The 22,185-nt window shown below is 45.1% G+C and overlaps 1 protein-coding gene across 11 annotated transcripts in view; it reads left to right on the forward strand.

The window, feature by feature from the left end:
• Positions 1 to 22,185, forward strand: part of LOC110529758 (neurexin-3b) — a 526,672-nt gene that overhangs the window by 231,892 nt on the left and 272,595 nt on the right. For 8 of the 11 annotated variants that reach the window (XR_005052850.1, XM_036985244.1, XM_036985245.1 and 5 more), the window contains 8 exons: positions 1,011 to 1,214; positions 3,130 to 3,156; positions 4,643 to 4,762; positions 4,991 to 5,103; positions 5,401 to 5,669; positions 6,019 to 6,209; positions 6,782 to 6,955; positions 9,696 to 9,815. Coding sequence is in view for 10 of the 11 variants with exons in the window: in XM_036985244.1 (XP_036841139.1) it covers positions 1,011 to 1,214; positions 3,130 to 3,156; positions 4,643 to 4,762; positions 4,991 to 5,103; positions 5,401 to 5,669; positions 6,019 to 6,209; positions 6,782 to 6,955; positions 9,696 to 9,815 (1,218 nt within the window). In the remaining variant the exon portion in view is untranslated. Of the gene's footprint in view, positions 1 to 1,010; positions 1,215 to 3,129; positions 3,157 to 4,642; positions 4,763 to 4,990; positions 5,104 to 5,400; positions 5,670 to 6,018; positions 6,210 to 6,781; positions 6,956 to 7,669; positions 7,697 to 9,695; positions 9,816 to 22,185 lie in introns of all 11 variants that reach the window. The other 3 variants (XM_021612249.2, XM_021612253.2, XM_036985242.1) reach the window with 1 other exon arrangement.

Raw genomic sequence — 22,185 nt, forward strand, 5'->3', positions numbered from 1 at the left:
AGAACTTTCATCTGGAACTCGTCAGTCTATTCTTGTTCTGAGAAAGGAAGGCTATTCCTTGCAAGAAATTGCCAAGAAACACTGAAAAGGTGACTCCGGAATGCTGGCCTTCTATGCAGAATTGCAGAGAAAAAGCCATATCTCAGACTGGCCTATAAAAATAAAAGATTAAGATGGGCAAAAGAACACAGACACTGGACAGAGGAACTCGGAGTCGCCTCTTCGCTGTTGATGTTGAGACTGGTGTTTTGCGGGTACTATTTAATGAAGCTGCTAGTTGAGGACTTGTGTGGCGTCTGCTTCTCAAACTAGATACTCTAATGTACTTGTCCTCTTGCTCAGTTGTGCACCGGGGCCTCCCACTCCTCTTTCTATTCTGGTCAGAAAAAGTTTGCGCTGTTCTGCGAAGGGAGTAGTACACAGCGTTGTACACCATCTTCAGTTTCTTGGCAATTTCTTGCATGGAATAGCCTTCATTTCTCAGAACAAGAATAGACTGACGAGTTTCAGAAGAAAGTTCTTTGTTTCTGGCCATTTTGAGCCTGTCATCAAACCCACAAATGCTGATGCTCCAGATACTCAACTAGTCTAAAGAAGGCAGTATTATTGCTTATTTAATCAGAACAACAGTTTACAGCTGTGCTAACATAATTGCAAAAGGGTTTTCTAATGATCAATTAGCCTTTTAAAATGATAAACTTGGGATTAGCTAACACAACGTGCCTATTGGAACACAGGAGTGATGGTTGCTGATAATGGGCCTCTGATATTCCATAAAATATCTGCCGTTTCCAGCTACAATAGTCATTTACAACATCAACAATGTCTACACTGTATTTCTGATAAATTTGACGTTATATAAATGGACAAAAAAATGTGCTTTTCTTTAAAAAACAAGGACATTTCTAACTGGCCCCAATGTTTTGAATGGTAGTGTATATCCATTGAGGTTTGTCTTATTCATCTCTAACCCACTTCCTCTCTCTCTCCTCTCTCCTTCCACTCTACAGAGGCGTCCATCCTGAGCTACGACGGCAGCATGTATATGAAAGTGGTGATGCCAAGCGTGATGCACACTGAGGCAGAGGACGTCTCCCTCCGCTTCAAGTCCCAGCATGCATTCGGGCTCCTAATGGCCACTAACTCTCGGGACTCCGCTGACACACTCCGTCTCGAGCTGGACAGCGGCCGCGTCAAACTCACGATCAACCTAGGTATCGTATAAAACAGTTGACCGCTAACCCTCTTCTTTTGAGGAGGCATGTTTAAGTTAGCTCATAGTCGTTTTTGTGAGTTGTATTTTTACATTAGTTATTTTTTTGTTTTGGTCGAATACATCAAAAAATCTAACACAAACTAAAACTCATTTTGAATCATTTTTGTACAGTAGTTGCATGGATTGTATTTTGATTTGCTTGGCATTATATACAGTATTTTATTCCTTTGTTGCTGTGGTCTCTGTAGGGTATTTCTATCTCATGAGTCTAACACTTAACCACGATATCCATGCTTTCAGGCTACATCTTTTGAACAGATCATACCACAGTCATTCTTCATTACGATATTGACTTGACTGTAGAACATTTCACTAATTGTAACACATAACTCTCAGGCTAGACACTTTCAATGATTTACTCAACATTTTTCACAAACATTGTTCCACATTGGCCTAGCATATACCATATACGCATTTATAAGACTTTTAATAGGTCCTATTGTTTTATTTCGAATTTGTATCTCTTATGTAACGTACTGATAACATCTGGGCTTGTTCTTGTCGTAACAGTGTTTTGTTTATTATTTCCTGTTTTATTATTTTTATTTTGGTATGGTCCATATTAGCAGGTCCATGGCTCCTCCCATTAGTACCCCTACAGTAGTGTAGGTGGTATCTCCCATGTCACCTTGTTCAAAGATGGTACTCACCCCTTCAACGGCCCCTAGCCTGCGGCCCGCCTAGCATACAGCCCGAGCCCACAGCACACAGCTAGCCTGCAGATGGTGGCTTATAGGCATGTAGGAGAGGGTTCAACATTCCAAAAAGCACTCGCACATCTGGTTGCAGCTGCGCGGGAATAATGAAATGACTTCAAAGAAAAGAGAAACTCATACACTGCTCTTGCTAGTATAACTTATTTCTATTCAAGCTTACATGTCGGCCCAAAATGGGATAGGATAGAAGCACCCAATCTGTCGTACTGACGAACGCATGCGCTCATACAATACACACACAAACAGCACCTGTCAACACATAATTACCATCACATTACTACAGTGATGACTATACTTCAGTTAGTTTTATATACATTATGTTTTCAATCACTTTATCAACTATACTGCTCAGTAGATAATCTGATCCGGCTGGTTTCGCTCCAACAAACATAAACTACTAAATCCACTACTACTACTGACACAACTAGTCCTGTGTTAGAGACAGGTTAGTGATTCGCTTCTAGGCCACTGTGCAGTGCTGGTGCTGACTGGATCGATGCTGTTTGCGTCCACTTTTCTGTTGCGGTTGACGGTACATGACGAGCTGGGTCACATGGATCCCAACCCAGATCACCTGACCAATCAGACCAATCCCAGCACTAGTCTACTTCCTGTATCTTCTTTTGAACAAGATACCCATCATATAACACTATAACCTGTAGTTTAATGTAAAGTATACTGCAAATTGATTTATAAATCAACTGATGGCTACAGGTGTTGAGGACAAAATGAAGTTTCCAAAATACTGGGTTGGTAAATCGATGTGGCCATTGAACTGCAAGCGGACATTTTGAAATTGAATACACATGTAAACACATTTAAAATATTTTTCAAAATGTATTTTATAGCACGCATCAGACCTACAAAATACTGCCAAACACAAAAAAAAGTATTTTAATTTGAGAGAAGTAATTCTGACCTCAACTCAAAGAAAGCATAATGGTCAAAATTGGAATAAGTCATAATATCCAAAATGGCAGTTTGATGTTGACATCATCAAAAGTTACCATAACAACCTAAAATGGCCGCCAACGTCATGTGACCGTCCCCGGAAGGTGGAGTTTCTGTTCTTGGATGTCTGCAGCTTTTACCTTGAAGGATGCGATTTCATCTGTCACTTATTCTCCCCCCATCTAGACTGTGTCAGGATAAACTGTAACACCAGTAAGTCACCACTCCACTTGTTGGAGAATTCTTCTTTAAATGAACGTTATATAATGATGTTTGACATGATTTGTGTGTTATAGATAGGGTAATGTACAGAAGTGAGATAATGGAATTACATGGATAAGGGATCAGCTATAGCCAAGATCAAAGAAGACATTATAATTGTTTCTATACATTACATTTAACTCAATTATCCAACTTTACTTGATCTATTTTGTTAGGTTTACAGTATTTTGCCCTCATGTTACTGAAATTCCCTCCCATATGTAACGGTCCTAGTATGGGAATGGTATTCTCTGTTTGTCTTGACAATATAAATGGTTGAATGACTTGTACAGAGGTACAGTACAACTGCTCTTACTCATTAAGAGGTCTTGAGTCTGACAGAGAGAGGAACATGTGTTGGTCATGACAGACAGTCAAGGGCCTGGTTTGTGAATGTTGCCTGGAGAACGAATGTTGGTTTCAACTGATACGTGTGCAAGGTGTGTTTGAAACTGTGTATGTGTGTTTGAGTGTGTGCGTCTGTGTGGATTTCTCTCTCGCTCTGTGTGTGCGTGTGTGTGTGTGACAGCCTGTCCCCAAGCTGCAGCTTTATTTCACGGTAGATCCCAGTTTGAGTGACAGATCAGACACAGTCATTCACTCCAATTACTCTGATCAATGTCACTGATTGCACAGCACACCTAATGTGGCAGTAGGTAAGATGTGTAATGAAACACACACACGAGCGCGCACACACACACACACACACACACACACACACAGACACACAGACACACACACACTCTCCGTGAACACACTGGAGTGGCACACCACAGGCTTGACACGCCCTCTTGTGGATAGAAGAGGAATTTGTATTTGCCCTTTGCCCTTTGTGGACCTGTGAACCTGTGGACCTGTGGACCTGCACCTTCTATGATTTGTCCGCGTTGTGTAGAGATGTGCTTTGAAAAAAGTTCCAAGCCCTTTTATGAGTAACAGCAGTTATTATCTTACCATATGAGCAGTCATACGTCCACTGACAATGGACATAGATTATTACATACTGTACACATATACTGTATGTATTACGGTTTGTCATTTATTGTAATCTGTTCAGATCTTTTCTCCTCTGTTTTTACTTTAAGCCAAACCAAATCTTTGATTTTAGAGTTAGCAAAGTAAACGCAAAATGCCCAGAGTGCAACCAACCTGCTTTCCTGCATTCAAGATCCAAGCTAGAATCAGTGTCCCAGAAAATGCTTTCTTCTTCTCTGACCAACAAATTGGTTAGCGGTAGACTAACCTAGCGTAGCAGGTGTAGAAGGGGGGAAGGGAAGTTAGGTTGAGAATACTGTATCTCTGAATCGCAGAATCATCCGCTTTCTGCCGTCACCGCTAAGGTTGCTGGTAAAATAACCAAGCTCACCCCGACAAAACAAAGGTTTGGTTTGCGTTGCTGACTAACTCTAACCCTGAACTAACAAACGGTCCTTCTCAGGCAAGGGACCAGAGATTCTATATGCGGGACAAAAGCTCAATAATTATGACTGGCACTCCGTCAGAGTTGTCCGACGCGGTAAAAACTTCAAACTGACAGTCGACGAAGACATGGCTGAAGGTACTGCTTTTGATGTGATGAGAATATATTTTACGAAAGCATTTTTTTTTTACTAATAAAAGAGGTGAAATCCTTTCATATTCCAATCCTGCCTTCTCCTCCCTCTTCCCCCCTTTCTTCCCTTCCTTTGCTATTCCCTACATCTTTCTATTTCCTCCTTTGACTCCCCACACCCTCTCTCTCTCGTTCTCCTTCCTCTCTCTCTCGTTCTCCTTCCTCTCTCTCCAGGCCAGATGGCAGGTGACCACACTCGGCTGGAGTTCCACAATGTGGAGACAGGGATTCTGACAGAGAGACGTTTCGTCTCCTCTTCTCCCCCACCCTTCGTTGGACACCTGCAGGTAACACCTCCAGGCCTGGCAGGAACACATGTTAGATCATAAATCATCATTTGGCTCCTGGCCAGGCACTGACCTACACAGACCGAAGGGGGTCGGGGTCAGAGCTAGTGCTACTGTTATAGCCTCTAGACCTCTTCTAGATTCTCCCCCTTAAGATTTGAACAACTTCTCTCTTCCTTGCTTTAGCATTACTTAGGGTGATACAAATAGCTGTCCATATTATTGTCACCGCTGAGTTATCGCGATACCAAATGTTATCGTTATCGTTATCGTTCCCTAACTCACCTCCACCCACAGGGCCTGAAGTTCAACGGCATGTTCTACATTGACATGTGTAAGAACGGCGACATCGACTTCTGCGAGCTCAACGCCCGCTTCGGCATGCGCTTCATCATCGCCGACCCGGTGACCTTCAAGTCCAAGGGCAGCTACCTGGGCCTGGCCACCTTGCAGGCCTACACCACCATGCACCTGTTCTTCCAGTTTAAAACCACCTCCCCGGACGGATTCATACTGTTCAACAGCGGCGACGGAAACGACTTTATCGCTGTTGAGCTGGTCAAAGGGTGAGGCACTAGTCATATGTACGAGTACCGTCATTCTCTTACCTGGCCTTGTTTGCTCAGTGTTCAGAGGAGAGCGAGTGCTCTCTTGTTTTCTCTACCACTGCTTGTGCACACACTCCCCTTCTCAGTAACTCACACACTTCAAACTGAGTCCTATTTTTTTGGTAGTGCACGCTAATGGACACACATAGGCTGAAGGGGCTTCTCTGAGGCCGGTCCCAGAGTACACACACACAGGCTAAAGTGGCTCCTCTTGGGGCGTATAGTGTAGAAGAAGGGCCCTTAATGAAGGGAAGCTCTAAGGGGTGCTGAGGTATGCATCTGTGTCCCTTGTCTCATCCCTCCGTAGGTTTGTCCACTATGTGTTTGACCTGGGGAACGGTCCCAGTCTGTTGAAGGGGAACAGTGACAGTGCACTGAATGACAACCTGTGGCACAACGTAGTTATCACCAGGGACGCCACCAACACACACACCCTCAAGGTGGACGCCAAGTCCGTCACGCAGAACGTCAACGGAGCCAAGAACCTCGACCTCAAAGGTAACAAGAAATACACTGATCAACATATCCTCATACACTTTCTCCCACCGTTCCAAGGAAGCAAGTCTCTACCAGCACTAGAGATTTACTTTTCAGTAAAAACCAAGCAGTCAGCCTCTATATGCCCTTCTATCATAGAGACATAAACACTGTCAATCCAACGTTTACGCTACTGTAGCATAGCACTTAGAAGGCGTGTCCGACACATGCTTCCTTCTAAGTGATACTAGTGTGGATGTTGGAATGGAGCCGTCGTTGGTGTTTGCTCAGGCTGTTTGCTGATTTGACTGAACAAACTCGTTATAGTTGTGTAATGACTGGATTATCCTCTATTTACAGAAACGGTGTTGACACACTCTCTGACCTTTACATCCTTTATCCTTCATTTGTTCGTCAACTCACCCCTCCCTTCACCTGTCCCCCTCTCTCTCTCTCTCTCTCTCTCTCTCTCTCTTTTTGTGTCTCTCTCTCTCTCTCGCTCTCTCTCTCTCTCTCTCTTTCTCCCTCTCTCTCTCTCTCTCTCTCTCTCTCTCTCTTTTTGTGTCTCCCTCTCCCTCTCTCCCTCCCTGAAGGGGATCTGTTTGTGGCAGGGCTGGGGCCTAACATGTACCAGAACCTTCCTAAACTGGTGGTCTCTAGGGAAGGTTTCCAGGGTTGTCTGGCGTCTGTAGATCTGAACGGCCGCCTGCCTGACCTCATCAACGACGCCCTGTTCCGTTCCGGACAGATCGAACGCGGCTGTGAAGGTACGACCCATGACCTATGACCCCTACGCCAAATGAACCCATATAGTATGTATGCGTCCAGTTCCAAATCGACCCCTTGCACCCTAGATGACTAGATCTTGACCCTCTGCTATACTATCGTCCTTGCCCACTCACACCTTTTGACCATCAAGCCCAGTTAATTTATGGCCACTTAGGGTCCCAGCCTAATGGTGTAGGGCAGTGGTTCCCAACCAGGGGTACTAGGACCTATCCACAGGGGGTACTTGAGAAGACTCATGAGACCATAGGCCTACTGGTAAAATGCACATGAGGGGGTACTACAGGGGAACTGGGCAGTGGTTCAGTAACCGAAAAAGGTTGGGAACCACTGGTGGACTGTGGTAAACTAATAGACTGGGGCACTGCATCTACCACTAGGTAGTGCCAAAGGATCAGTATTCAAACTGAGCTTGTTCTCTCACAGGACATCCCTAAACACAAGCAATGACTTACACACCAATATCTATAAACCCAATCACTTTTTCTACCTACTCATTTTTCTGCAATCTAACAGACGAACACTAATTAACCACTTAACATAACAAAGTGAAGTACTTACCTTTATAGTCACTGTACTTACCTATACCTCTACTATACCAGATACTCAAACTAACCCTATGGTCCTTCACTAACCTGACTCTGTTGTTTCCCACTTCTTTCTGTTCTGTTTGTTGTTTTTCTGCGCTAACAAAGTTGGTTTCACCAAAGCCGACCTGCAAGGTAGAAGGTTCAACTCTCAACGCTTCTCTGAGGCGTGGCTGAAAGAATGCTGTGTGCAATGCATTGTGGGTGTAGCATGTCCTACTGCTGGCGAGGAGGACTCGCTCTCTGGGAGTGGCGGGAGAAATGTTGGAGAGAGAAAGAGAGAGAGAGAGAGAGAGAGAGAGAAGTGTAAAAGAAGATAGAGACAGAGAGGGAGGGTTAGAAAGAGAGCGATAAGAGGGGGAACAAATGAGAGAATCCAGAAGGGAGAGACAGAGAGAGATACTGAAAGAGAGGAGGTGAAAAACAATCATTCCAACCCATACACAGAGAAGCACATCCATTATTAACCATAAGGTCCATTTCCAGCCCAGGGCTGTAGTACTGTAATTATGTTGTCCTACGCGTAGTTGCTGTCTGCCTACGGCCGCGGCACCGACCGGCCCACTCTTTATGGTAATCATGCTCTGCTCGGTCCATCCGTCCATCCGCCTGACACAGACCCAGAGTAGCAGAGTCCATTACAGTTTGAACAGAAACAAACTCATGTTCATGCTCCCATGGTCAGAGAGGAGAGTAGGGGGGATGACTGGAACATAGTGGATCAGAGTTGTAATTAAATAGGTAGAAGATGATACATGTAGAGTGCGTGTATATATATATATATATATATATATATATATATATATATATATATATATATTAGAATATATCCTACTATACTGAGATACAGAGACACACCTGACACAGATTATTACTGTGTCAGGTGGGACAGAGGAAGCAGCCAATAGCATCACATACCTGCTGCTGAGCTTTAACCGAGGCTAGTTTCAGGGGGTTCCCAGAGTTACGTATACCCGTCTCTATATATCAAAGTAAATGACTCAGGTATTAAAAGTTGAGATATACAGAAAAGTATAGCAAATACTGCAAATGCGCATCAACCGTGCTGTTGAGGCCATCTCTCAGCCCCTCTCTATCTCTCTCTCTCTCTCTCTCTCTCAACCCTGTCGTACTCCTTCCATCCTTTCTCTGGTGAAACGAGAAAGTGCCGTTACAGAGAGTGAGTCTTCCGGTACAGACAGGGCCGTGCGACTGAATACCGTCACCTGCATTAGACAGTAAAGGCATTTTCAGCCAGCAACTATACTACTACTTTTCTATTCTTCTGTTTCACCTCCACTGTCTTCTCATTTCTCACATATTCTCTTTCACATGACACTTGCACTTAAATGACTGTTTATTTGCAGTTGTTTCTGTTTCTTGATCATTTCACTTTTTGAAATTCATTTTTTCTTTTGGAGGTTTCTTGATAAGATTTGTATGTCATTTGTTTGGATCCAGACGGATTTACTATACACATATTGTTCTCGTTTGCATTCCCACTTAGACAAGTATTCAAAAGTGTGAGATACTGTATGTGTGGTGGCGGTTGGTGGAGAATGGTATACACACATCCTGTTTGACTTTGAATACCCCTTAGACTGTCTCAACGGAGTGCATACTCAGGGATATGCACTACTGTACTTGCACACTCTGAAGTGTTCACTTGTTACTGTTCTTATTTTCATTTCTGTGTTGCCTTAAGTCTACGGTGTTGTACATCTACAGTGTTTCCCCTTTGTTGTAATGTTTCACTTCCTGGAAAAAAGACGTGTCGTTTTTGATCGTTTTCTTTTTTAGGAGGGCGGGAACACTTTCTGTGGCTCCTGTACAGTATCTGTTATCGTAAAGCCACATGTGGACAAGGTCGTCTATTCCTCTTGTCTGTTCTTGCCTGTTCGTAATGGTTCTTATGCCGTGTTAAAACACACAGAGAGAGTGTTGTGTTTTCTTTCTCCAAACGTTGAGACGTCCTGTTGGAACGATACGGCCCGCATGACCCCCCCCCCCCCCCCCCCCCCCCCCCACTTCCTGTTCCACACAAAGTGCACTACTGCATGGTACCTCCAATGACAGAGCTCAGTGGCATCCCCTGTGGTTACTCCACACCTTTACACCTTGTCTGTTCCTCCAGGACCCAGCACTACCTGTCAGGAGGACTCCTGTGCCAACATGGGCGTTTGTATTCAGCAGTGGGAGAACTTCACCTGCGACTGCACCATGACATCTTACACAGGGACGCAGTGCAACGACCGTGAGTACCGTTGTCTTCTTACTGTACACATGCAGACAGACACACAGACAGACGCCTTCAACTTTTCCATGGCCTGTTGCACTGAGGGACGCTGTGCGACAGCCGTCAGTACCAGCGGTCAAAGGGTTTTCTGCATCGTGCTGGTTGTTACCTTATTCTTACGCTGTATATTCTACTTTCTCGGTGACAGCAACAGTGAAAGGAATGGTGTGTCTGTGATATTCAAAATATGCCCCGAAGACCTTCAGCACAAGAGCGGCTGAATTGGTTTGAAATGGTTCTCAGTGTCACACCTTGTTGTTGTTTGGTCACAGAGCTTTAGTAACTTGGTTTTATGAGCCAGTGAGTGACTGACGTTATGTATAACTGCTGGTTCTGCCCGAGCAGTCATTTTATAAACACCCCTAAAGAGGTTTCTCAGATGTGTGTGGCTCTTATCCCCGTGACGATGGGGACTCTCGTCTTCAGTTTGCGGTGGCAGGCGCGCACAGTGGCGTGCGCGATCTTTCACGGGACAGTGCAATGTAAGGGTCGCTCTGCTCTGCTTTGCCCGTAGCACAGCTAACGAGCTGAATCATGTCGAAAAGGAGCTGTGATCACACTGGTCTTTCATACCGGCTAATGCTGCTGGTGGCTCCACGGCTCTCGTCCTCGGCCTTGCTCTCTTTTCTTTCCCTCGCTGTCTCACACTCTCTTTAGGTCCTCACCTCTCTGCCTTTACCTTGTTCTCTCGTTCTTTTGCTATCTCTTCTCTCTCTCTCTCTCTCTCTCTCTCTCTCTCATCTGTGTTTCTTGTCCTGTCTTTGACACAGAGTCGTGGTTTGAGGCGATGAGTGCTACTCTGACCCAGTGATTAGCCCACGGTCATGCCTCAGCAGGCGTTCCAGTGGTTTCACATCTAATCCAGTCGACACTTCAACGTCAAGGAGCCAAGGGCACGACATCACCATTATTTCCATCCTAAATAGTTCCCTATGCAGTGTACTGCTTCTGGCTAAATCCCTCGGGCTTTGTCTTTTGTGGACTTGTTTTGTATTTGGCTTTAATTGGACCCCAGGTAGCATAGTTGTAGCCAGCTAATAGGGATTCTAATACCAGTAAACAAAACAACAACTTAATTGTTAGTTGTTACTATTAAAACAGGGGCCCTTTGGGTGCTGTTAAATGTAGTGGTTTAATGTTCTGGCCAGGTACCAGATTAGTGTTCCATTTGTGTTTTATAATCCATCCTTTTAGTTGTTCTTCTCTACTGTACAGTTTACAATTGGCTGATTCATCCCCCTCCTCTCCCCTGTAGCTGTTCCCCAGATCGTTGCAGTAAATGAGAACGTGTTCTCAGTCAACTTACCTGGTAAAATAAGGGTAAAATAATAATGAAGTAGAGGTTCCTCTTCCCCGAGGTTTATAAACTGTTCATAGAGCCACCACTAGATGGCTGTAATATACCGAGCATCTCCGTACGCAGCCTAGCCTACACCAGGCTGGCTAGCTGAGAGAAGAAATTAGATGCAATCCCCTGAGCAGGAAATCAGCTTTCCTCCTCTCTCTCTCTCTCTCTCTCTCTCTCTCTTTCTCTCTCCCTCTCTCTCTCGCTATCCCTCTCTCTCTCTCGCTATCCCTCTCTCTCTCGCTATCCCTCTCCAAACACACACACAAACACACCCCTCTCATGCTGTACCTGCTGCAGGAAGTGGATTGCTATGACGCTTTCTCCATAAAAAAGCGTGATAGTGAAACTGAAGGGGGCCCAGTGTGGTTCCATAGCTGTGCTGTAAGGCTGTGCTGCAAGGCTGTGCTGCGCTGTGTGTCAGGCATGAATCGAGCGCAGCCTCACGTGAGTGTGGTTCTAATTAGCCCAGTGCAGAGTAGTGGAGAGTGGAGCTTCTTTCTCTGTCTGCATGTCTCGCTCTGTGTCTTTTTGTCTGCCTGTCCGCCTCTGTCTATATTTGTCTGTCGCTGTCTCTGTCTGTCTCTACACACATCCTGTTTGACTTTGAATAACCCTTCGACTGTCTCAACGGAGTGCCTACTCAGGGATGCCCGTCTCTGTCTATATTTGTCTGTCGCTGTCTTTCTGTCTCTGTGTCTGTCTGTCTCTGTCTCTCAATTCACTTTCAATTTAAGGGGCTTTATTGGCTAGGAAACATATGTTTACATTGCCGAAGCAAGTGAAATAGATAATAAACAAAAGTGAAATAAACAATGTTACACTCACAAAAGTGCCCAAATTATGAAGACATTTCAAATGTCATATTGTCTATATACAGTGTTGTAATGATGTGCAAATAGTTAAAGTACAAATGGGAAAATAAATAAAATAAATATAGGTTGTATTTACAATGGTGTGTGTTCTTCACTGGTTGCCCTTTTCTTGTGGCAACAGGTCACAAATCGTGCTGCTGTGATGGCACACTGTGGAATTTCACCCAGTAGATATGGGAGTTAATCAAAATAAGATTTGTTTTCGAATACTTTGTGGGTCTGTGTAATCTAAGGAAAGTATGTGTCTCTAATATGGTCATACATTTAGCAGGAGGTTAGGAAGTGCAGCTCAGTTTCCACCTCATTTTGTGGGCAGTGTGCACATAGCCTGTCTTCTCTTGAGAGCCATGTCTGCCTACGGCGGCCTTTCTCAGTTGCAAGGATATGCTCACTGAGTCTGTACATAGTCAAATCTTTCCTTAAGTTTGGGTCAGTCACAGTGGTCAGGCATTCTGCCACTGTGTATTCTCTGTTTAGGGCCAAATAGCATTCTAGTTTGCTCTGTTCTTTTGTTAATTCTTTCCAATGTGTCAAGTAATGATCTTTTTGTTTTCTCATGCTTTGGGTGGGTCTAATTGTGTTGCTGTCCTGGCGCTCTGTGGGGTCTGTTTGTGTTTGTGGACTGAGCCCCAGGACCAGCTTGCTTAGGGGGACTCTTCTCCAGGTTCATCTCTCTGTAGGTGATGGCTTTGTTATGGTAGGTTTGGGAATCTCTTGCATTTAGGTGGTTGTAGAATTTAACATCTCTTTTCTGGATTTTGATAATTAGCGGGTATTGGCCTAATTCTGCTCTGCATGCATTCTTTTCTGTTTTACGTTGTACACGGAGGAGATTTTTCCAGGATTTTTGCAGAATTCTCCCTCTCTCTCTTTCTATTTCTCTCCTTCTCTCTCTCTCAAGGCTCTGGGGGTGACATAGAGACCTGGCAAGCATGGCACTGTGGGTGCCGGTGGCATCAAATACCACCCTTCTAACTCTCAAGTTATGCCAGGTTCTGAGTCACATAGAAGGCTGTTAGAAAAAAGTCATCATGAGTCAAAGTTAGTGTTGCCTTTGTTCATTTCATCTGAATGCAGCCAGTAGAGCGTTTTTCTCTACTCGTGGTAAGATTAAAGTGAAAATTCAGCCAGGCAGTAACCTACATTTCTGCTGCGGTACGGTTGGCGGTTTGTCTTGTTTTACTGCAGACTCTAAGCCTTTACAGCAAATCCCCATATTGTATCCAACAGGGTACTGAAAGCAGCAGGCAGACAGTGAGGCAGGCAGACAGGGAGGCAGGTAGACAGGGAGGCAGGCAGAGAGGCAGGGAGGCAGGGAGGCAGGCAGTGAGGCAGACAGGCAGGGAGGCAGGCAGTGAGGCAGGCAGACAGGGAGGCAGGCAGACAGTGAGGCAGGCAGACAGGGAGGCAGGCAGTGAGGCAGACAGGCAGGGAGGCAGGCAGGCAGTGAGGCAGGCAGACAGGGAGGCAGGCAGAGAGGCAGACAGGCAGACAGGCAGGAAGGCAAACAGGGAGGCAGGCAGTGAGGCAGGCAGACAGTGAGGCAGGCAGTGAGGCAGGCAGACAGGGAGGCAGACAGGCAGGAAGGCAGACAGGCAGTGAGGCAGGCAGTGAGGCAGGCAGTGAGGCAGACAGTGAGGCAGACAGGCATGGAGGCAGACAGGCAGGAATGCAGGCAGACAGTGAGGCAGGTAGACAGGGAGGCAGGCAGAGAGGCAGACAGGCAGGGAGGCAGACAGGCAGGAAGGCAGACAGGCAGTCAGGCAGGGAGGAAGACAAGCAGGGAGGCAGACAGACAGGCAGGGAGGAAGACAGGGAGGGAGGAAGCCAGGGAGGCAGACAGGGAGACAGACAGGCATAGTTTAAAAATATATATATATTTCACCATTATTTAACCAGGTAGGCCAGTTGAGAACAAGTTCTCATTTATTTTGCGACCTGGGCAAAATTAAGCAAAGCAGTTCGACACAAACAACACAGAGTTACACATGGGATAACACAATAGAAAAGTCCATATACAGTGTGTTGAAATGTAGTAAGATTAGGGAATTAAGGCAATACATAGGCCATAGTGGCGAAATAATTACAATTTAGCAATTAAACACCGGAGGGATAGATGTGCAGAAGATGAATGTGCAAGGAAAGATACTGGGGTGCAAAGGAGCAACAACAAAAAATAACAATATGGGGATGAGGTAGTTGGATGAGGATATTTACAGATGGGCTGTGTACAGGTGCAATGATCGGTAAGCTGCTCTGACAGCTGAAGCTTAAAGTTAGTGAGGGACATATAAGACTCCAGCTTCAGTGATTTTTGAAATTCGTTCTAGTCATTGGCAGTATAGAACTGGAAGGAAAAGCAGCCAAAGTAGGAGTTGGCTTTGGGGATGACCAGTGAAATATACCTGCTGAAGCGCGTGCTACGGGTGGGTGCTGCTATTGTGACATGTGAGCTGAGATAAGGCTGGGCTTTACCTAGCAAAGACTTATAGATGACCTGGAGCCAGTGGGTTTGGCAACAAATATGAAGTGAGGGTCATCCAACGAAAACATACAGGTCACAGTGGTGGGTAGAATATGGGGCTTTGGTGACAAAACAGATAGACTATATCCATTTTGCTGAGTAGAGTGTTGGAGGCTATTTTGTAAATGACATCGCCAAAGTCAAGGATCGGTTGGATAGTCAGTCAGTACCTGCCATGCCATAGAGACTGTCAGAGGTCCGGACAACAGGCCCTCTGACTGAACACCCTGAACTCTATCTGAGAAGTAGTTGGTAACCGTTTGGGTCTAGAGTGTCTCCGCTTTGAAGAAGGGGATGACCGCGGCAGCTTTCCAATCTTTAGGGATCTCGGACGATATGAAAGAGAGGTTGAACAGGCTAGTAATAGGGGTTGAAACAATGGCGGCGGATAATTTAAGAGAGTGAGGGTCCAGATTGTCTAACCCAGATGATTTGTAGGGATCCAGATTTTACAGCTCTTTCAGAACATCAGCTATCTGGATTTGAGTGAAGGAGAAATGGGGAAGGCTTGGGCAAGTTGCTATGGGGGGTGCAGAGCTGTTGACCGGGTTAGGGGTAGCTAGGTAGAAAGCATGGCCAGCTGTAGAAAAATGCTGATTGAAATTCTTGATTATTGTAGATTTATCAGTAGTGACAGTGTTTCCTAGCCTCAGGGTAGTGGGCAGCTGGAAGGAGGTGCTCTTATTCTCCATGGACTTTACAGTGTCCCAAACTTTTTGGAGTTTGTGCTACAGGATGCACATTTCTGTTTGAAAAAGCTAGCCTTTGCTTTCCTAACTGGCTGTGTATATTGGTTCCTAACTTCCCTGAAAAGTTGCATATCTCGAGGACTATTCGATGCTAATGCAGTATGCCACAAGATGTTTTTGTGCTGGTCGAGGGCAGTCAAGTCTGGAGAGAACCAAGGGCTATATCTGTTCTTAGTTCTACATTTTTTGAACGGTGCATGCTTATTTAAGATGGTGAGGAAAGCACTTTTAAAGAATAACCAGGCATCCTCTACTGACGGAATGAGGTCAATGTCCTTCCAGGATACCCGGGCCAGGTTGATTAGAAAGGCCTGCTCGCTGAAGTGTTTTAGGGAGTGTTTGACAGTGATCAGGCAGACAGGGAGGCATATAGACAGGGAGGCATATATACAGGGAAGCATATAGACAGGCAGACACAGAGGCAGACAGCGAGGCAAAGAGACAGGCAGACAGAGATGCAAACAGCGAGGCATATAGACAGGCAAACAGGGGGGCAGACAGGGAGGCGTGCAGGGAGGCGTACAGGGAGGCGTACAGGGAGGCGTACAGGGAGGCGTATAGACAGGTGTACAGAGAAGCAGACAGGGAGGCGTACAGGGAGGTGTACAGGGAGGTGTACAGGGAGGCGTACAGGGAGGCAGACAGAGGGGCAGACAGGGAGGCAGACAGAGGGGCAGACAGGGAGGCGTACAGGGAGGCAGACAGGGAGGCGTTCAGGGAGGCGTACAGGGAGGCAGACAGAGGGCCAGACAGGAAGGTGTACAGGGAGGCAGACATGGATGCAGACAGGGAGGCAGACAGGGAGGCAGACAGGGAGGAGTACAGGGAGACATACAGGTCGGCCTAATGGGAGGTGTACAGGGAGGCAGACAGGGAGGCGTACAGGGAGGTATACGCCTGACCTATACTTCAGACCTCTACTGCAGAGTTCTACTTCAGATCTCTACTGCAGAGTTCTACTGCAGACCTCTACTACAGACCTCTACTGCAGACCTCTACTGTAGAGTTCTACTGCAGAGTTCTAATGTAGAGTTCTACTACAGACCTCTACTGCAGAGTTTTACTGCAGAGTTCTACTGCAGAGTTCTACTACAGACGTCTACTGCAGAGTTCTACTACACGTCTACTGCAGAGTTCTACTGCAAAGTTCTATTGGAGAGTTCTACTACAGACTTCTATTGGAGAGTTCTACTTCAGACGTCTACTACAGACCTCTACTGCAGACCTCTACTGCAGACGTCTACTAAGACCTCTACTACAGACTTCTACTACAGACCTCTACTGCAGAGTTCAACTACAGACGTCTACTACAGAGTTCAACTACAGACGTCTACTACAGAGTTCTACTACAGACCTCTATTACAGAGTTCTACTATAGACGTCTACTGCAGAGTTCTACTACAGACGTCTACTGCAGAGTTCTACTGCAGACGTCTACTGCAGAGTTCTACTACAGAGTTCTACTACAGACCTCTACTGCAGAGTTCTACTACAGACCTCTACTGCAGAGTTCTACTACAGACGTCTACTACAGAGTTCTACTACAGACGTCTACTGCAGAGTTCTACTATAGAGTTCTACTACAGACCTCTACTGCAGAGTTCTACTGCAGACCTCTACTGCAGAGTTCTACTACAGACGTCTACTACAGAGTTCTACTACAGACCTCTACTGCAGAGTTCTACTACAGACGTCTACTGCAGAGTTCTACTACAGACCTCTACTGCAGAGTTCTACTACAGACCTCTACTACAGACCTCTACTGCAGAGTTCTACTACAGACCTCTACTACAGACCTCTACTGCAGAGTTCTACTACAGACCTCTACTACAGAGCTTAACTACAGACGTCTACTGCAGACCTCTACTACATAGTTCTACTACAGACCTCTACTGCAGAGTTCTACTACAGACCTCTACTGCAGAATTCTACTGCAGAGTTCTACTACAGACGTCTACTGCAGAGTTCTACTACAGAGTTCTACTACAGACCACTACTACAGAGTTCTACTGCAGACCTCTACTGCAGAGTTCTACTACAGACCTCTACTGCAGAGTTCTACTACAGACCTCTACTACAGACCTCTACTGCAGACCTCTGCTGCAGAGTTCTACTACAGACCTCTACTGCAGAGTTCTACTACAGAGTTCTACTGCAGACCTCTACTGCAGACTTCAACTGCTTATTTTATTCAACTCTCTCACTCCTTTTTATAGCTGTTTTTCGGCGCCTCTGTTTGCTAATGTGTACAGTAATGGCTGAGTGGTTTTGTCATGGTTCTCATCTTCGACCTTCTCCCCCCACTGCTTCCTCATCCCTCCTCTCCTCACCCCTCCTCTCTCCTCTCTTCTGACCTCTCCTCTCCTCACCCCTCCTCTCTCCTCTCTTCTGACCTCTCCTCTCCTCAACCCTTCTCAGCCCTTTTACTTGGTTTGCATCATTACCTCACAGTTCTAGTGTAATTCAAGGACATCAGCGATGGGAGGGAGCTATTGGCAAAATGGAGAATGGGCCGGATGCTGCTCTCCTCTCTACATCGGGGCAATTACTCAACTTACATAATGGAATTAGCTGCTGTCTATTATTTGTCTATTTCGCCCAACAAAGGTCAAGCTTTATTATTCATTCACAAGCCAGGACACCCACACACACACACACACACACACACACACATTGTTTCACACACAGTCGGGCAAACACACGGTCACACACATGTACATGGATGCATTCAAGAAGACCCCACAGAGGCACACAAACATGAACAAACCCAAACTAACTTAAACACACACACACACCAATGACACACACACTCAGAGATGAAAACAGTTCATCAGTTTGTGTTGACATTGATAATTGCTTAGATGTAATAATTGCTTTGTAATAAATTGCCCTCTGCCAAGCCAAATGGCCTTAATTTACTTCCCAAGATGCATTTGGAGGGGTGTCACGAAGTCTGGCTGCTTACCTAAAACTGCAGCTGAGTTTCCCTCCATGTTTTATACATTCATTCTTTAGTCACTCACCTTCCCAACACAACGTTTTACAGGGATGAGGCCAAAGGACGTAATGGTATACACACGTTGTGTCACTGGAGTAGGCCATGTTCTTCCATCTGTAAAGGAATATTACGTGTTTTATTTGCTATGTGAAAAGAGGCATGGAAAAGGAGTGTCCTTGCCATTCTAAAACCACTGCATTATTAATCAGTGAAAAACTGGATTGAGAAACGCCTTCTGCGATTCACACACATGGCACGCGCGCGCACACACACACACACACACACACACATACACACACACACACAAACACACCCCAGACCACACGCACTTATCACAAACACAGTGTACATGCCCTAGGTAGTGTAGTAGATATGATGGAATGTGGTTATTCATAGCTCCCTCATGCATACCTGAAGAGTTTTCATTTGAACAATGAATAATGTAATGTGCAGTCACAGTAAATGTGATTAAGTGGTGCAGGGGCAGGATAACAGGTGTGTGTGGGGCTGGGAGGGTGTCTAGAGGACCAGGGTAGCATTAAGGATGGTGGAGGCTTGTCTGGGAGTCAGTGGTGCTGGGGGGGGGGGGGGGGGGGGTCTCGGAGACCTAGCCAGGGTAGGATGTAGCTAGGCCAGTGTAGGAGCAGGTGTGCTGGGGGTTGTGGGGTGCGTAGGATAAGATGTAGGGATGTGGCTTGGCCGGGACAGGAACAGTGGTGTCTTGAGCTTCATCTCTCCTCCTAAGGAGGATGTCCTGCACTCTGGTTCAACAGTGAGTCTGTGCAAATGGAAACAGAACATTCTGTCCTGACATCTTCTACTGCATTACACACTAGCTACAGTACCTAGTAAAAAAAGGATCACACTGGTCAATGCCGCAAGCGAAGGCCTTCAAGTGCACAGAGGGGGACGCAGCCTCCGCCTCTGTGACGTAGACATGAACGCGGTTAATGGAGAAGAGAGACATCGATGAGCAGCTAGGTGCTTTAGGGTAGAGGAGGGGGAGTGCAGTGATGCTTTGTTGTGGCCCAGGGGAGAGGGGTATTACCCCAGATCAAACAGATAGTATAATCCCCTAAACACACACACACACACACACAGTATTGTACAACTAACCTTGTGGGGACACGCAATTCAGTCCCATTCATAATCCTATTGTCCCTAACCTGTACCCTTACCCTTAACCCTAACGTTAACACAAAAACCTAACCTTAACCCTAAACCTAACCATAGCTCCTAACCATAAAACTAACCCTAACCCTAACTCTAAACCTAATTCTAACACTTATTCCTTAGCTCTAAACCACTTAGAAATAGCATATTATCTTTTGGGGATTAACAAAATGTCCCCAAGTGGTCAAAATGTTTTCGTTTACTATTCTTCTTGGGACTTCTGGTGTCCAGAACACACACCCCCCACACACACGCACACACACACAGCTTTTCTACACTTTACTCTGTGAGAGGACAAGGATGAAATGTCTTCATTAAAGCTGACCTATGCAGAAATCGCTCAGCCATTTCCTGGTTGCAAAATGTCTAATAGCTCACCTAATTTCAGTTTATATGACCATATAAGCAAGTATAGTGAAGAAAATCATTGTGCTGTCTAAAAAACTGTGTAATATATTTTCCCGGACCAAAAATATAGTATTTTCAGCTGTTTGATGCTGGTGTACAAAACTGAAGGTAAAAGAGGCTAAACGAAACTTAAGAACGGGAAGCATAGAAATGGTGCACATAGAACAGATCTAACTCTTCTTAGACTTGCTTTCAATGAGAATGACAGATCTATAACCCACTTTTCTATGTGAATTCAGTCCGGTCGCCCCAAAAGTTACATATTGCAGCTTTAAAAGGCTCTATTTCCAACCCAGGCCTGTACTGGTGTAACTAATACAGCCCAAGTACTGATCAAGTTAATGATGCCAGCCTAGCATAGCCTAGCATATATTGTGTGGTTGTGTGTGTCCAATCAATTATTTGTCACATGCTTAGTCCATACCTGTTGTTTACCAACAGTGAAATGCTGAAATGCTTCACAACAATGCAGTGACATTTTGGGGGGGGGGAGAACTAATAGAAAAGTAAAACACCTAATAATTAAAGTAAAAACACAATGAATAACGATAACTTGGCCATATACAAGAGGTACCAATTTGATGTGCCGAGGTACGAGGTAATTGAGGTAGTTATTTACATATATCTAGGAATTAAGTTGACAGATAGTAAACAGTAGCAGCAGCGTGTGTGATGAGTCGAAAGAGTTTGTGCAAAATGGGACAATGCAGATAATGGGACAATGCCAGCTGGTCCGCGCATGTTTTGAGTACACATCCTGGTAATCCGTCTGGCCCTGTGGCCTTGTGAATGTTAATACGTTTTTTTTTTAAATTGAGTCGATGGCCTCACCCCCGCATAAATCAAATTAGCATAATACAGAAATCCCCATCAAAATTCGTCAGTTGAATCAGTTTTTTACATGAGCTGCTTCTCGGTCCACCTCCGATGTCGCCTTTCTGCATCTTCGGTGAAAGGTGGCAGAGCTAGAGCGGTATTTTTCAGACCATGAGACGTTCTGAAAATCAGTCTTCTCACGTAAACGTCTGTAGCGTCTGAATGTCTGCTCTACGACCACCACAAGTGTCTTGGGACAGGTCTGAAGTCGGTACGTCTGAAGTCCCAACTTCTTCTGTCTGTAGTGTCCCAACAGTTTGGGCTGCACACTAATTTGACCTCTGTGGAAAGGTGAGTCTCTCACGAGTACACCCAAAGGCTTCACAAGACTAATCTTAAGGTAGCCGGGTACCAGTTAAACATTTTTATGGAAGTATATATGGAAATAGTTTATTGTCTAATAATAAAATAAAAATATATAGAAATAGTTTCCGGATCTTTCTTATCTCTCTCAGATATAGGACAGACACTTCAGAACCAACGTCCTTTAGATATATATATTTTTACTCTCTGTTAGTTCATGTACAGCATGATGTTGTTATTCAGTGCGTTTCTATGGACTAATAGCAGTAAGGCCAAATTCAATGTTTCATAAAATATGATTTAAAAAAATGTATACCTTAAGTATTCAAAAATTCCAAATCATATGTTAGCTTAGGTCTTACTCACATAGACCACAGAGAGTGTGATCACACAGTTGTCCTGAACAGCTGGTGCTCTCACGCATGGTTCAGTGTTGCTTGCCTAGAAGTGAGCATAGAAGGCATTGTGTGTGTGTGTGTGTGTGCGTGCGTGCGTAAGTATGTGTGTGTTATATGGCTATGGTGTGTCACTGAGATAAGTGGATGTGTCAACCGGGTGCAGGAGGCAGACATGATGCCATCACTGGAGATAGTGGAGCCATAGTGAGAGAGAAAATGGGAGAATATGGAACGAATTAATGAATGACCGGCAGAGAAACGAGAGCAAAGTTCATCTGGAAAAAGTGTATTTGTTCAAGTTTATTTGTGTTTGTGTGTGTGTCTCATTTTTGTGCTCTCCCGTGTGTAGTAGATGCAGCCTTCCATGTTTGTGTTGATATTCAGTATCTACGTCGGTATACAGGCCTGTTATTTGCTAATTAGACTTCATGCACAGTAAATATTTACTACCTTCCCATAGTTCATTGTTCAATGCAGACACAAACAGATGACTGCTAACTGAATATATAATACAGTACATATACTGTAATGGAAGCTTTACAATGAGAGGGGGGTTGACAGGAAGAGAGAGAGAGACATTTAGACATAGACAGAAACAGATAGAGAACTAAGTAAGCCATAGACCCTGGAAACAGTCGACCCAGAGTCAGAGTCAGTCGCACCAAACATTTTGGGGCTG

Source organism: Oncorhynchus mykiss, chromosome 8, assembly GCF_013265735.2.
Source record: "Oncorhynchus mykiss isolate Arlee chromosome 8, USDA_OmykA_1.1, whole genome shotgun sequence".
Taxonomy (NCBI): Eukaryota; Metazoa; Chordata; class Actinopteri; order Salmoniformes; family Salmonidae; genus Oncorhynchus; species Oncorhynchus mykiss.